At 41.7% G+C, this 17,398-nt stretch overlaps 1 protein-coding gene across 41 annotated transcripts in view; it reads right to left on the bottom strand.

Moving 5' to 3' along the window:
• Positions 1-17,398, bottom strand: part of SORBS1 (sorbin and SH3 domain containing 1) — a 1,860,906-nt gene that overhangs the window by 398,835 nt on the left and 1,444,673 nt on the right. For 29 of the 41 annotated variants that reach the window (XM_078643144.1, XM_078643174.1, XM_078643143.1 and 26 more), the window contains 2 exons: positions 5,314-5,388; positions 4,933-4,995 (listed from right to left, as the gene is read on the bottom strand). The exons of 11 other annotated variants lie outside the window; for them this stretch is intronic. In XM_078643144.1, the coding sequence (XP_078499270.1) occupies positions 4,933-4,995; positions 5,314-5,388 (138 nt within the window). The remainder of the gene's footprint in view (positions 1-4,932; positions 4,996-5,313; positions 5,389-17,398) is intronic. One more of the 41 variants, XM_078643142.1, reaches the window with a different exon arrangement.

Genomic DNA, 17,398 nt, shown 5'->3' with positions numbered 1-17,398 from the left:
ACCCCAGAGATTGCTGGCCAGTTGGAATTCGCCATCTACCTCTTCCAATATAGCTTGATACCAGAAAGAGACTACCTTCCTTCCCAGGACTTTGTTAACAAGCTGATGTTCCAAATAATTGCCCCCTCCAAATTGGTATTTGCTCTGGGTAGACTTCTGTGACTGGGCCCAGCTAACCATCTGTAAGTATTTAAACCTAGAAAGGCCTATACCCACTCTAACTCTAAGAAACTCCCATGAAATTAAGGTACCTTCCACAAACAGATCTCTCCAGACCTCAATCCCTGCTTCTCTTAAGGGTAAGACCAATCTATCTTTATGCCATCCCGGGCCACCCGGTGTATCCCACAAAGGGGCCATGCTAGAAAAATATCCTAGCGCTACTGAGCATCGCAACTTAGCCCATGTTTTAGCGAAACCCTGTAAAACCTTTAGCTTGATTTTTGTTTTTAAATTTGGGATCACCAAATTTGAACAAAAACCCCTCCTCTGGTAACCTGGCCCCTCTAAGCATAGCCAAGAACATACCACCAGCCCCGGGGTTAGTTGGCGTTTTCAGTAACATGCGAGAATGGGAGAATTGGAAAGCCCAAGCATACAACTGGAGATCCGGAGCAGCTAGGTCTCCCTTTTCCCTCCGCCGCCTTAGTTTTTCCATGCGATCCTAGGCAAATGATAAGCCCAACTAAATGAATTAATGTCGCTCTGCAGCTTGACTAAAGAGGCATTCTCAAAGTAAAGGGGATTAGTATTGAAAAGAAACGTAATTTTTGGCAGAATCGACATTTTTACTAAATTTGTTCTTCCCAAAATAGACAGGGGTAATAAAGCCCAAGCTCGCATAAGTTTCCGGCACTCCCTCGCCACATCTGAGAGGTTGGTTTCAACAATCTTGGAAACGTCCTGAAGGATGCTGATTCCGAGATATCTCATTTTAGAGCTAAGCTGCAGCCCTTGCTGAATCTCACCCATGTTCCAAGCCATAATATCTGTTTTGGAGGCATTAATCTCATACCCGGAGACCGCTCCGAATTCCTGGGCTAATTTGACAACCAAGGAAAGAGCTGTATGCAGATCGGAGGAAAAAATATCATCTGCATACAGGGCTACCTTCCTCTCCCACTCCCCATACCTAAAGGGCTTGATGTTAAAATCATTCCTCAACCGTTGGGCAAAGGGCTCGAAATACAGATTGAATAGGAGAGGGGAGAGAGGGCAGCCCTGACGAGTACCCCTTGTGATCTTAAAGGGGTCAGAGAGAATGCCGTTCACCAAAGGGCTTGAGGAAGGATTCTGATAAATCGACCCAACAGCTCGGCAAAAATTTGCCCCGATCTTAAACTTAAAAAAGACCCCCGATAGGTACACCCAATTTACCCTGTCGAAGGCCTTGGTAGTATCAAGAGTCAATACTGCCAGAGGGAGGGATTGAGTAGATGCAATGTCGATAGCACCGATCAAGTCATACGTCAAGTCGGAAAGCTGTCGACCCCTGACAAAGCCCCTCTGATCCTGATGCAAGATGTCTCCAGCTACTTGCCCCAGTCTTGTGGCCATAACAGAGGCGAAGATTTTATAATCAGCATTCAGGATAGATATTGGCCTCTAGGACCCACAACTAGATGCAGCTTTGCCAGGTTTTAAGATGAGAGTTATAGATGCATTATCCCACGAAGCTGGGGGGGCTTCCCCCTCCTGAAGTATCTGATTGAAAAGAGGGGTCAAAATAGGAACAATTTCCTTACCCAGGACTCTATAGATTTCCGAGGGGAGGCCGTCAGGACCCGCGGCCTTCCCCTTTTTACAGCTCACAATAGCTTCATTAACCTCTTCCTGTGTAATCGGTTGTTGTTCTGTGGTTAATGAAGGCAATGTGACTCATTCAGCCAGGTCTCAATACTGGAATGCTCAATTTTATCCTCCTTATAAATACCTTGAAAAAAAGACTGAAAGACCGTACGAATATCTACATCTGATGTAAACGTTAGGTTACCTTGCGTGATTGATCCAATATTATTTCTAACTTGATCAGACTTTGCTTTCCAGGCAAGGAGCTTACCTGCTCCTTCGCCGTACTCAAAGTGAGCAATTTTACTTGCCTAACACCTACGAAGTAACCGTGTATTTAACACTGTTTTCAGCTGTCCTTTCAAACTCATCAATTTGTTTTGTAGCTCATGAGATGTTTCAGGGGAGGTACCATTGGATCGATCTAATTCCGATTGCAACCTTTTGATTCCAGCCTCAATAGTGGAAACCTCCTCTCTATATCTTTTTTTCCTGCAGCTAGCCCTGCTGGTAATTTGGCCCCATAGACTAACCAATATAAAATCGATCCTGGACTGATGCAGATATTTATAGTTGCGAAACGAAAATCCGGGCTGTTGTCCTGATCTTGACCTCCAAATATCAGAGTAATTTTGCCCTATTAAGATGTTGTCCACTCAGAGACATGATGGGTAACAAGTCAGCATTTTCAAAACAAAATACTCTCTGCTAACCACTTAATAAACCTTGCATGTACTATACAGACCATTTCTGCTTCTATGCCAAATACCACTATTAATAAGGGTTCTAATACACATGTGTTGTTGAGTTATAATAGTTGTCACTGCCAACTCTTTAATTTGATTAACAATAACACTGGTCACTTTCTGGATGCTTTATTTAGCGTAATTTACCATTACATATTCCACAAAGATTTTTCAAAGAAAGAATACTGCCCTAAGCACAACTCCCATGTTATATAATAAGAATCAGTTTCATTAACCACCCCACATTGTGTTTCCTTTACAAAATACTAATTTGGGATGTGGCTTCAAACATGCTTGTGGTGTGGATCAACGCCATGAACTATCACCTACCCATCTGTTCAGTTAAAATGACATGGGCATTTGTTTAGCATATAGAATATTCATATATTTGATTATATGGAAAATAAGATGGTATGGTGTCCATTGTACTGATAAAGAGTACTGTTTTTACACTAATGTTGATTAGCTATTTATGTGTCACATGCACCAGCATATGGTTAATGCTTGAACTCACCAATTTCCCTAAACAGATCTGGGATCAATTACTTTTGAAAATACGTGTCCATTACAAAGCTCATACATAACTTGATTACCTATGGTACACATAGATTAATTTACAACTATTACCTGCTTTCATTATTAGGATATGCACGTTGTAAACCGGTGCTTAATTTGTGCAGGTGTTTGCTGGTGCTTGGCCCCAGCACCTTAATGTTAACACCAGCACTGACAGTCCACCAACCACATCGTGGTACTGTCTGTCTAATTTCTGATGGAACACAGCAGGTTAACAGTAAAATAAACACTTAAAAATAATTCTAGCGCAGCCTTGCAATTCATACCTCTTTGGGTAGCCCTATAATTGTCCATGCCACATTTATAGGATTATGATGTTTAGTACAAAGTGTTTATACTTGAATGAGGAAGCACTGGTAGTTCGTGTTGGTGGTGCAAGTTGCAGTGGCCTCCTACCGAATATCTTAGGCACCGGCACTTATTTATTTACAAATTAAGAACAGATGTGGACTCCAAAGAAACTAGAGCAATTACAAATTTAGAGTAGAGATGCTATCATAATGCTCAAAATGTATAACATCTATAAATGTGCATATAGTTGATCTAAGGTTGGGTTTGTATGTGATTTATTATGCTTGTTCCCTGACCTACACTGTGTTTGGTTTGCAGCCTTGCTAAGAGGCAAGGGATTGCTAAAATGAGGTGTTCAGGGGCACTCTCCTTTCTTATCAATAAAGGCCCACAGTATATTTTGGGAGTTATTATGTCGGCAGAGGAGCAGCAAACAGGCAACAGTAGTTCAAGTTTGAGCTCTAGAGGCAGGCACATATTGTCTTCCCTAATACTGGAGGGCTGGGGGATGGCCTGACCATTGCTTATTCATGAATAACAATCATGTGGCCCAGTGAAAAGTGCATACGCTCTCTGTGTATGTGTGGTGAGTGTGGCCTGCCCTCCCATAGGAATGCATGGGGAATATGTGTGTCCATGGTAGTTCCTGATGTGTGGGGAGTGCAGGGGCGAGTTTGGTATGTGCGAACTCGTGAGATTGCAGCGTGGGGACACGCCGAGATGGCGTAACCATGCGCTTTATAAAATCCTTTATTATTATTTATTATGTTGCAGCTTCCATTGCCAGTGTAAAGGTGGCGAAACGAAAAGGATTACTCAAGTCGTGCAGCAAAGTGTTGTCACTGCAGCCAGTAGGTGGGACAGGGCCTCGAGCTAGGGGCGTCACAGGGGGGAAACAAGCGAGGCTAACTGCCACAGGCCCAGCTCTTTGCAGGACCCCGGGCTACTACTGTTAACTCTATTTAATTATCACTTAAGGATGCCTCTCCTGCTTCTGTGATAGTCATGATGAGGGAGATAACGTCAGCCACTTCAAGCTAGCACTAAACACTGGAGCTGCCTCGAAATTTGTCCAAGGACATGGTTTTCATTTTGAAAGAAGTCCTTAAGCACCAGGGAGGAGCCCAGCAATGATTCCACATTACCTTAGAGATATAGGGTCCACAAAAGCCCTGAGAGCTCTGTTTCCTGCCTGTGAATTCACAAAGAGAAGATGAAGCAAACCCTGAAAACTAACGTCTGTGCACAATAGAAGCTCAATTACATCACTACTAGCTTGTAATAAGTCATTACTTTTGCAGCTTGGTGTTAAAGGAAGTTACATGGTAGTAAGGCAAACCCTACATACATGAACACTAACTCAGCTGAAAATAAATAAATTACCTTGCTTTCCAGTGTTAGTCATTAGGATGTAAAAACACGCCAAAAGAGCACAGCAAAGCCAAAACACCCCCAAAGGCAGATTATATCATCACATACACTTCAAGTCAGTATTTGTGCAAATAAGCCACATTATTCTTGAGTACAGTACCTTCTGAATTAGGGCTAGGAGTAGACACAGGAAACTGGTAGGTAGGAGTATAAGGGTTGTCGTCTGCAGCAGAGAAAAGCGGAAGTGGATTTGAGAGGATCCAGATGTAAAGGTAGTTATAATTTCCACTTTCATTATCAATGGTTTATTATTATTTTAGGTTAGCTCAAAACAGTAAGAAGCTCAAGCTAAACTATATCATGAGAGGGATTTGCTTTTCACATGGAATCTGCAGCACACGCGTATTGTGGAAACACAATGCAAGCTGCCGTTAGTAAACAACAGAAAGCTACTTCCTACAGCATGTTTAGATACTTGAGCTACTTGAATGGATCAAAGCAAAGAAGGACAATGAACAAATTCTGGCTAAACTACTGGTACCTTTTGGTTTTTGCTGGATTTCAGGAAGATCAGGGAATTTGTAGGTTGGGCAATAAGTGTTTTCATCTGGAGTGTCTAAGGAGAGGCACAAATTGTGAAAAAGAACAGAGATGAGAGCTGTAAAGAGCAAGAAATGGTGAGCAAGGTATGATAATCCTATTGCTGCATCTCACATTCGTGTCCTATCTTGCAGAATACAAATTATGTCCCACCGATTCAGTGACAGCAAGGCTGAGAAGGATAAGTGCTTCGTACTGAATATCTATACGTGCCATTTGTAAACGATTACCACGTGAATTGCAATTATTTGAGGAAAATAATGAAAGGGATGCCTTACTGAACTGTAGTACAGTAGGCTGCAAACACAGACCTACATGGACTATTAGACAGGTCCTAAATTCCTTGAACACTCCAGGTGAAATTCTACATTTAAAAGCAGGTTTGCTATCTTCTATCTGTTTTCATAGTTTCTGTTTTTATTCAAAACATAGCACCTAATGATAACTGACCAACAATTTAGTCATTGAAAATCTATTCCATAGCAATTGATAATCTATGACTTTAACTTCTCATTAGGGCAAACACCAGAAAATGAATTCTCTAATTGCTAAAATGTTTGACTGTTTAATAGGGAGAGATTAATTGATGAGATTATGAGAATATAAAACAGGAAATAAATTATGTACAACACATAATTTAGTTTACCAAAAATCTGAATGATTTATTACTTTCCATTTTCAAGCATAAACCACGAACACGTAAAAATGTGTAATATTTGGGTAAAAAACCAGGACTACTTGATTAGTGATTTTGCTTGCAGTTATAAGTAGTGCCATTTTTAATCATGAAACAAGATTTTCAATGCGTAATGGCACCTCTAAACTTGAAAGCGTAAGGCTTATTGTCAACAAATATACCTGACATTTGTCCTAATCAAAGCCTTGACCCTTTCCTAGTCATAATTTCATTTTTTTAAATTAATTGTTGGTGCACCACTATCCTTCACGTTTGAGGGGTATGTCTTTAAGTGTGCAGAATCCATGCACACTGCACGTGATCACACTAATGTATGCCCTGATTTTAGCACTGAATGGATAAGCATTTCCGTATAACATTATGAGCGTGAAGAGACCAATTTCAGAAACTTTATTAATGTCAGAAAAACTTATTGCTCTTCAGAAGTGAGACAAAATGAGGTCAAACAAATGTGTTTCCAGTTTTGTTAGAAACACATATAACTGCCATAGTCATTCAATAATGGTAGGGCTAAAGACGATAGTTTACAAACCTGCAATGTGTCCTTTTCTGACATCACTTTGCCTGTCACTTCCTTTACAAAGTAGAGGGGCAACCTCTAATATATGAAACTGAATATTACTGATATGGGTAATCTCCTCATAATGATTTGGAACTGGTGATCTCACTTTTTTTTTACCAAGTAGCCGGTTTATGCTCACTTCATTAACCTTTTGAGTAGTCTATTCAAGGCAAAATATTTTACAGGGGCATCATACAGTAAATTACCTCAGAACTGTCACAGGGTGCATAATGTTTTATTAAACTCCTTTCACGATATAGGGAAAGATACTAAATTACCCTGTTTGTAGGTGTTGCACAAGATGTTGAATGCTAAGTCAAGGTGCCTTGTATATAAATTAGGGTAGTCTGCACTAGAATGGTCTGGACATGTGCTGGTAAGCCTAAAATACAGCTATTGTGTAACCCCTCAGAAAGGTCATTTCTAGGGCATGTCACATCCAGGTGGCTGTCGTGATTTGCCTCAAGCAGTGAAGTAAAGCTCCTCAGTATGGAGAGTTTGAAGTTTGTTACTTTGAGCTCGGCCAGCGAATGCTCTCCAGAGGCTTTTAGATGGTTTTAACAATGTTATGCTCAATCTTAAACTTAAGTTGATTCTGCAAAAGTCTTTAGTTATGTCATGTGGCCCCAAAAATATTAAATCTAAAACATTTTTTATAGGATGGAGACTCACTGAGAAAGTGTTTTCTTCTAATTTCTTAGGCATTTTATTGGACACTAATGGGCGAGGGGACAGGCTAATGCCTCAAAGAGCGCAGAAAATGGGGACAGATGGTGACGCAATATTTAGATTTGCCAAAAGGCTGGGTCAAAAGCCGATCTGGGAAATGCTTCAGTTCTATAACAGTAAATGCCTATCAGTGGGCACCTATGGTGCTGGTGTTTGGGGTCATGCTCCCTCAGGGAAACCTCAGCTTGCCAAAAACAGCTTTTTGGGCAGATTGTTAGATGTCCGTAAAAATACTGTGAGCTTCATCGCACAAATGAAATTTGGTTTATGTTTTATCGAAGAACAAGTCAGTATGGCCCACTTCTTTTACGGTTAAAGATATGGAATACACCTTAGACCCAATTTTAAAAAAAAGTGATAGCCCATGTTTACATTTAGATTACATGACTGCTATCCTATGGCCGGCTTATATAAAAAATACATTTTGATGCCTTGGGCTTCAGTCATTTTTTTGACAGTCCTGAAAATGTTGATCATAGTTCCAAAAAGATTGTTAAAGGGGCATACAGAGCATTAAGAGAGGAAACTAGACTTGAAAGACTACCTAACATGTTATCTGTCATTGGGTACATGCACATTTCTGTATCTACAGGCTTGGAGCCCTAACAAATCTGGATAACTAAGTCAGAGCATAGATTCTATCTCGCTAGGTTGAGTTTGAATACAGTCCACTTTCATGTGGCCTTTCTAATAGAATGCACTTGACATACATCTCTTCCATGTTGTCCATGTGATGCGGCTACCGCTCAATCTACTATAAACTTTATGCTCTTTTGCACATTGTAGGACTTCCTTAGATTCAACTTTTTGCTTTCCATTCTTTTAAACACGCATTTTGTATCCCATAGAGAGGGGCTAATTTATTTGAAAAATGCATCTTCTGCTGAAATTTGCACTGCTGCCCTTAGCTATATTGTTGCTGCAATCAAAATAAGAAGCATGTATGCACTTTAACCCCTTCCATGCTTATGACAAGCCCAGCTCGTCATGAGGCACAGTGGAGCTGTGCTCATGACGAACTGGGCTCGTCATAACTGCCGCGGTGCGCCCACGCGCAATTGATTCCCCGCCAGTGCGCGGAGTCGTGACGAGCCCAGCTCGTCATGAGCACAGCTCCACTGTGCCTCATGACGAGCTATGCTAGTCACGAGCACCGCGGCGTGCGCCGTGAAGGTGTTAACCGCTGGTCATATGATTACTGTCTAACCCAGAATTGCTGTAGTTAGCAATTAGTCGCTTTTTAGTAGAACGTATGCATTTCAATTATATTGGACGGGTTGCTGGTGATGTTGGTTTGTCTTTGAAGGAATTTTGACACATCCTATCTATGTTATATGTCTTTATTGCTTTAAATTACACAAATGTAAAATGATCTTTATACTGTACTTTTATCGTCACATATATTGGTCGAATGAACATTTCAACTGAGATACTGTCCATGAAAGTGATTTTCAGATAAAGGACAACTTGGTATTGAAGTGGATTCCAAAGTGTTTTACTGCTTGTGAAGGAACCCAGCTTCACCCAGGAGGGGGGCAGGGCATGCAACAACTAGGTTATGTATGGGAGAACCTAGTATGATAAGTACATGCATTTCCTATTGGTTCAGTCAGAGGAAGCCTTTTTTCATACCGGTGGATATATGCTTCAGTACTTCGAGTACTTCTCGAGTCCAATGCATATTATTAGCAAATATCTGGATATAAAGGTGGTAAAGCACAATGGGACATGAAAGAGACCATATGCATACACTGAATAGGATTAGGGACAGGTGGATTCTATTTGAACCCAAATGTGAAGGTTTTGCTGTTGGATTTGACTGAGCAATGTCGATATGCTGAGGCTGGTTTAATGGCACAATGTGACACAGTAGTCCTGACCAAGAGTGATGTAGAATCTTAGGGGCAGATGTATCAAAATACCTATTTGCGATTCTCAAATAGCGATTTTTTGAGAATCGTTACTTTAGAATTGCAAAATGGTATGTATAAAAAAAATCAATTTTTTTTAGCGATTTCTTAATTGTGATTAGCAAATTGCTAATCGCAATTAAGGAATCATTTCCCATTCATTTCTATGGGCCAGGAGGAATGAATGTGAAGTTATTCTCAATTTGCGATTCTCAATTTGAGAATCGCAAATTGAGAATAATTTCAAGGGTACAAGGGTGTCATAAGGACACCCTGATGCACCCCTGAAATGTACATGTGTGCGCATATGGTGCACACACATGCCCTATGTGCACCACATGGCACCTTCACAAATGGCAAAAAGTGCATTTGTGAAAGAAATCGCAAATTACCACCCACCTCAAGTTGGTGGTAATTTGCGATTTCTTAATTAGGAATCGCACAACTTGGGTGCTTCATACAAAGCATTTAAGTAATCGCAATTTGAGATTCCTTAAATGCTAACGCAAAGTTAAGGAACCGCAAATTTTGCGATTCCTTAATTTTGCAATGCAATTTCAATAATACATCGCATTTTCCGATTTTTTTGTCGCAAACGCTGCTATTTGCGAATCGCAGTGTTAGCGACAAAAAAATGGTTTGATACTTCTGCTCCCAAGTCAATAGCGTTGGGACTTAGCTAGTATTAGTGTAGCAGAAGCAACTGCATTGGGGCCCAGGTGTGAGAGGAGCCCACTAAAACACAGTTATGACTGACATTTACTATTCAACTAGAGTGAAAGTGATCTATTTTACTTACTTGCATTAGGACAGATGGTACTATTGCTACAATCAGCTCAATTTGTTAGAAACAACTGTGCCCCACTTGAGGTTCTGTGGAATAAGCTGTTTGGTTATCATGTCATCCTTACCGAGTTGCTTTACCATTTCCTTTCTCAAGATACTGCCTTGAAGAGCAGGTAAGAAATGAGTCATTTGTCCAGCTAGGCCCTGAAACTTACAGTGGGTTTCTATAGAAGTGTAGTAATCACCACCTTTTTCAACTGATCAGAACCGATCCCTGAAGGAGATTGAGATATTTGCTATCCCCAAACATTGCTTATCATGTATCACTGTACAAGGCTGAACTGTTAAGCATTTTACTTACTATCCGGTTCTGAGAAGCTGGAACTGTTTCTAATTGAAGGGAGCCTTGATTAAATTAAGTGCATACCTTTTAGGCTGCAACACATTTTGCTGGTAAAGGCCTGCACTTTTGGGGTCCCATATGACTTCTGACCGTGGAGATTTGTATTTATACTGCCTGTGTTTTCAGTCTAAGGATGAGTCCGGTGGCCGATGTTCTCGGTCAAGACACTTCCTCGACGCATCTAAACAAGTGTGTATTCTGGTATTACCTGAGTAAAGTGTTTTCTTCTTCTAAAGATGTTGGTGCTGTGTACTCAGAGGACCAGTCGCTGGCATTTTAAGGGCTGCAGAGCATATGATTCTCCCCTGAACAACCAAGTGCTCATACCTCAGGAAGGTAAAAGAAACGTATTAAAAATCCCAGGTCAGTCATTTCTCGGAGTCTTAGCTGTGTCTGCAGGCCCGCTCTCTGCGCCCACGTCCTACGACTGCAGGGGACTCAGGTTGCCAGAATACACATAGGAAAGAGGTTAAGGACATGTAAGGGTAACATTTGAAGGTTTCTAAGGTACAGTGCAACAGGCATTAATATAGATGATACAAGGTATGAGCTTAGAATACAGGGTGTTGGGTAAGAATTCTGAGTTTTAAAATCGAATAAGTGCGTTGTAAATTGAGGTTTAACCGTTGGCCAGGTCTGAGCAGTGAGTTGAGCCGCACCAAGTTTCTCAAAAAGATTAATTCCTTGAACGCAAAAGGGGTTCGGTGAAATCATGATCCAACTGAGAATATTTGCATCTACAGTTGTGTTCCAGTAGTGTTTTTCCCTTCTTCTTGGCCTTCTCACAGTGAACAATGTTTATGCCTTGAGTATAGAGTGATACCTTGTGTACTGCTCTTTAGCGAGAAGCATGTTTGTGAATGGAGTCTAGACTGATATCTAGTGCTCTTTAGCGAGAAACATCACCGAAAATGTAAGACTACGTACCAAAAGGGACCCCAGTGCTTTATATGTATGCGAATTATGGGCATATGACCTGCATGTATTTGATAAAATGGCACTGGTACCCCAAAATAGAACCCTCTAAATGATTTCTGGTTGTGAGAACAATTGATTTGGATACAATGGTGCACCGAAGGCAAGTTTTGTAAGCAAGAAAAAGTGGGGTGCCAGAAATTCAATGGAATTCACATACTGATTGGTATGAAGAGACGTTTAAGAGACTCCACGAGTCTTGGTTGCGGTGTCTTAAGGATTATACGGAAAAATATAGGAACAAGTGAATGAATTGAAAGAAAAATGCAACACTTGACTAACGACAAGGTGACCGAAAAAATTTACAACAACTTGATGGTTAAACCTAGTGTTCCAATGTAATGTATCAGCAGCTCAAAGAAGAACCCTTACCTATGATGATGAGACTCCTGAAGACATTGTAAATTTCCGCGCAGGGTTACATCCTCCTCCTACATCCATTCTCTTCAATGCTATACACACTCGGGTAACCTCAGCACCCCAGAGGAAACCTCCTACCCTCCTCCATCTTACAAAGCAGAGAAGTGCAGGACTAGTACGAGCACGCAGGGTGCCACACTAAGGTTCCCAACTTCTCCAAATAAAGAGACAGTTCATAAGTCACAAATGACCAATGTCTCATCTCCAGTTGCTGCTCCCACTTGCAGTCACGTAATGCAAGAGGTGGATATTCTCATGACTCCACTAAGGCTATTACCCAGTGGCAATAGTGCCTTAGTTATGGTCCATGCCTTCCGGACACCAGGACATTAAACACAATTATGTTACAAAAGTTTCCAATATTAGGTAAGAACCCCAAAGTTTCAAAGAGGAACTAGCGATGATCTTTAACTGTACCGTAATGTCACTTTTACTGACCTCCAAAACCCAACATTGATCTAGTGCACAATTCACCCAAAATGAGATTCTTTTGTTATCTGCAGGTCACGGTACTTTAAATAGATGTCCAGTCCTGAACCCTACTTCCCTCTTACCGAGCTCCCAGGAAGGTGAGCAGCATTACTGCCTTACCGTCATAGCACAACTGGTGATGCCATCCCCATGCGGATCTTCAAGCACGCACCTGAAGCCCCACTCACCGCTGAAGGGCATAGCACGAACAGAGAGTGGTTAGCAGCTGACAGGTTTGGGGTCGAGAGAGGAAGGAGTGTGGGGTTGAGGAAGGTCCAGCTGTGACAAGCATTTTATTGACCATAATTGCAATGCCATAAACTTGTGATGCATCATGATCTTATCTATGAAAGAGACAGGTAAAGGTCCCGGAATACAAGGACAGTATAGATGTGGCACCGCGGCCAGACAAGGTACAGAATTTAGATAATTTTACAGTATTGAAATAACAGGACAGGTATGTCCTGGTTAAGTGCATTGTTAGGCAATGTTTCATCTTAGCTCATCAGATAACATCACTTCATTGAGAGAATTTATTAAATAGTGAGAGTTTTTAAAAATTAATGAGAAACATTCCCAACCCCTCTCCACCAAGGACAGTGCTATTAGTTAACTAAGTGGAAAGACAGGGGTCATGTATTTTCTATATGTGGGTTAGATACATATATTGCATGGAGCAAAAGTTTAGCCTATTACATCAAACAAAATAGTTTTTTTGTACAGTACACATGCTGAACTCACATATTTGAGGGTACTTTGATATGAAATAATGAGGAAAAAGGAGGCTAAGTGAAATAAAACACTTGCCATGGATCTCACAATTTGAAAACAGTCTATGGGTGAACACACAGAATTCTTTGAGCATGTGCACTAAACAAGTGTGCACCAAACTATACACGCTGATTTTTGCAGCAAACCCAGGACTTAGCTTGTACCCACTTAGATTTACCTTACGCATGGGGGCAGTGAGGTGAATGGAGAGGACTACCTGTTCTCTTCATTCTTGGTGATCATCAATTCAAAAATAGAAAGGAGTTTCCCCCAATGCTTTTGTATTGAATGTATTTCATGAGATGTGGGTTGGATATGTGTAAGAATATATTACTGAACATGTGCCTTTGTTGGATCAGCTGCTTTCATTAATATGTTCCAACAGTAGTTTTTTAGGTCGAGGGACCGTAGCTCTCACTGCGAAGCAGTGAGGGCGGAGTCCCGAAGATTTAATGTTTTGGAGTTAGGGTGCTTGGAACCCGCCTCTCTCCTCCATTCTCCTCCATTGGCTGGCTTCCTAAACGGAGGCCAGCCATTGGAGGAGAAGGGAGTCACTCCAATAAAGCCCCGTCTCTTTCGGATTCGGGGCGTGTTTGTTTGCGTTCTTTTGGCTGTGACGTCATCCGTCACTCAAAACGCCAAAAACACGCCCCCCGAATCCGAAATTTTCGGAGTTACGGCCGCCATTTTACTCCTCGGTAAAACCAGGAAAGCAGCGTGGGGTAACTTAGTTAAACTATCCCAGGGCTCTCTCTACCCCCACGGGGGCCCTACAAGCCATGGGGCACGTGGGAAAGGGCAGAGTGTGGGTGATTAGTTACACTCCTCTCTACCCCTCCGCCGGTGTTGGTCTGCCCAGTGATTCCGGGTTTCTAATTGAAACCTCATTGTGTGGTTCTCATGTCGCGCTCGTAGGACAGTTCGGATTTTCTTTCTAGGACAAAACAGTTCTATTCTGTGAGCATCTAAAATGATAATTTAATAGAACACTTCACAGTGAAACCTTCCAAGCTGAAACAGAGCGATGCCCCCTCACTGCATGTCAGGCAGCGTCTTCTGGTCGCCTCTGTCCCAGGGCGGATTGTCAAGAGTCGGCGTTGAGTTCCGGTCTGAACCCAGCCCCTCGCGCATGCGCAGTGCAGAGGGAGAGGCCCAGAGTGCCGGCGGTAGAGCAGAGTGGATCCAGGAGGGCAAACCATTTTTTATTTATTTATTTTAAAATCGAACTTCCAAACATGTCGTCAGACAGTCTGGCACTAAGTGCATTTTTATTTGTGGGTGTCTATTTCTTTTTTTGTTATACGAGCATACTTCAGTAGCCCGGTCTGCACTTCTGACCTGTGTTTAATTTTGAGGGTGGTACTTACAGGAATATTTTACCCAGCACGTTTATAAGGTGCATTGTAAATCACGAAGAGCACTGTTGGAATTCAGTGGTGTGTGTGAGACATCTGGTTGGTGGTGAGCGGCCCCAAGTTGGGACAACGGGTAGCATGGGCCCGCTCACATCGGTTAATCGCAAATGAGACTCCTTTCACGCCCTTTTTTCGTTTGATGAAAGGGCGTCCCTACTTTCTACTAACAAGCCAGTCTGTGTGTGTGTGGCTCTGTGTGGATAGATTTTTCTCTAGGTGGCTCTATCTGTGGGTGGCTTTGTCTGTGTGAGGGTGGCTCTGTTTAGGTGGCTGTGTGTGTGTGGGTGGCTCTATGTGAATGACTGTGTGTGTGGCTCTGTGTGGGTGTAAATGCAATAGACGCCCGTGGGGAGCACATTGATTGCAGTAGGGAGCACTGTCACCGTTTGCAATTGGCACCCCCGCTCTAAAGCTTTAAAGATGTGGCGTGATGCAAACAGGGACATTGTCCCTGTTACTTAACATGAGCCCAGTAGTGCAAAGATGTAAGTCTAAAGAAATGAAATCAGTGAAATTATCACAAGAATTTGTTGTGCCCTTCCATTGCTATATACTGGACATCAAAAACACAGTTCTTCCTGACTGTTCATAGTAGTCAAATTAACTAGGACCTTCAACTTTAAACATTTATACTCTTAACCAATGTGTGCCACTTTCTCCAATTGGCTGTAGAGCATGTCCATCATGTTTGAAATGCATTTGAGTTATATATGCCTGTGTGTGTAACAGACTACTGATTTTTTAGTTAACATAATGGAAACTATAAGTATATAATATATAACATTTTGGGTAAAGTAAAAACATATCCTCTAAAAAGTCAAAAATACATATACAGCTGTCTCATTCTGCAGTGAGATGGCTACCACATTTTTAAATTCAGCTATTTACCAAAAATGTACATAAATGCACATTTGTAACGGTATTTCAACTCATGCCATTCTGTGATTTTCTGTTTGTACATCTATGTTCCTGTTTTGCCTGAAAATTCAATAAAAAATATCTGAGGAAAAAAAATGTACACATATTACTGTAGTGCTAGAGGCACTCCTTTGGTTTTAAACCACGTGTTTCATTTTACCCTAGCCTTAAAGTATGTCCTGCATATGCCTTTTTCCCTTGAAGTTTTAAAGTGGGAGGTGTCACAGAGTAGAACAGCTTGCCAAGAACAGAATATGTGGGATGCGCATTTGACAGCATGAGAGAGAGAGAGAGAGAGAGAGAGAGAAAGAGAGAGAGAGAGAAGAGAGAGAGAGAGAGAGAGAGAGAGAGAGAGAGAGAGAGAGAGAGAGAGAGAGATAGAGAGATGGATTGTAATTCTTGGTCTCGAAGTGTAGTGCTATGAGCAGTGGTGCACAAATGTGCATTGTGCTGTACATTGAGAGATGACGTATGTGATGCTATAGGCTGTGGTGCACAAATGTGCATTGTGTTGTACATTGGGAAGTGTTATGAAGTTCTTACTATTGGCTTTGACATGTGTTTATGTCATCTTGGATCCTGACTCTGTCTTGCTTGAGCTTTTTGTGCGCACAGGCAGGCCCCCAGAGTGCTCAAGTTGTTTGGGTTATTCACGTTCAAGGTAGCTTTGTTTTTCGAGAGGAGATTGTGGAATGTACCGCCAGAGGCTTTCGTAAGCTTCGTTAAGATAAAGGCTGGAACATGTGAGAATGCAGAGGGAACGTGGGAACTCCTTTTGCCTTTGGAATGCTTGCATGGAAAGTGGCCAATTCGAGTAGGTTTCCTTGGCACAAAGGGAAGGCCTCTCGAAGCTTCTAGTGTGTTTTAAGACTATAATGCTTAGGGTTGTTGACTTAGAGACCTGGATTGTTTTGGAGTACGGATGGAGATGGACGCATCTACTTCAGTGCAGGAGAACCTCGGTCTGCTGAGGCTCTCAGCCCCAGCTGTGAATCCCAGAGTCTGGAGTGGGCTAAGATGCACTGTTTGCAACCGGTGAGGTGATTTGTTTCTGATTGTTGTTATTGTGATGTGTGGCTGTTTGCATGCATATTCAGTTTCTAGTGGCTTTAACAGTCATTGTGACGCGTGACTGTTAGTGTGCACCTTCAGTTTCCAGTGGCTATAATCATCTGAGGTGTTTTCTTTGAGTATTGACTTTTTGGTGCGTGAGTGAGTCTAGGTACACATCTAAAGTAATCTAATTTCTTGCAGGACATCCAGTATTATTTGCTGCTTGTGTTTATTATTATCTATGCATTTAACTTGCATTTGCCAAGTGTGTTACTATTGCATATATATGTAGATAAATATATATACTTTTTGAATTGTATATATGATCATGCTTGGGAACAAGATCTCACCTTTGTTACCTTAGATGTCCAAAGCTTATATACAAGCATTAGACACAGAGACGGCTTGAAAGCAATGCAGCACTATCTTGGCAACAGGAACATAACCCTTTTTCAACACACCCTGATGCTGTTACACATGGCGGAATGGTGCCTGGAGAACAACACTTTTACATACAACAAGCTCCTGTACAAACAAATACAAGGGACGGCCATGGGGACTTGCTTCGCCCCCAGCTATGCTAATTTGCATATGGGCTGGTGGGAGGAGCAAGTACTCATGTCCCAATACCATCACGTAATCACCAACAACGTGGTCTTGTACAAGCGTTATATAGATGACATTTTCATCTTATGGCGGGGCTCAGAAGAAAGCGCCCTTCAATTCTCCAGAGACATAAATAACAACAAACTGAATCTTAAATTCACATGCACAGCCAACAAAGACAAAATAACATTTCTAGACCTTGAGGTTTTTCATGCAGGAGGCAAGATACAGACTCGCACCCATAGAAAGGAAACTGCAGGGAACACCATCCTACACTCATCAAGTTTTCACCCCATAAGCCTCAAAGAGA

Source organism: Lissotriton helveticus, chromosome 5_1 (genome assembly GCF_964261635.1).
Source record: "Lissotriton helveticus chromosome 5_1, aLisHel1.1, whole genome shotgun sequence".
Taxonomy (NCBI): Eukaryota; Metazoa; Chordata; class Amphibia; order Caudata; family Salamandridae; genus Lissotriton; species Lissotriton helveticus.
The sequence above is the reverse complement of the archived record's forward strand: the minus strand, read 5'-3'. Positions and strand labels throughout refer to the sequence as shown.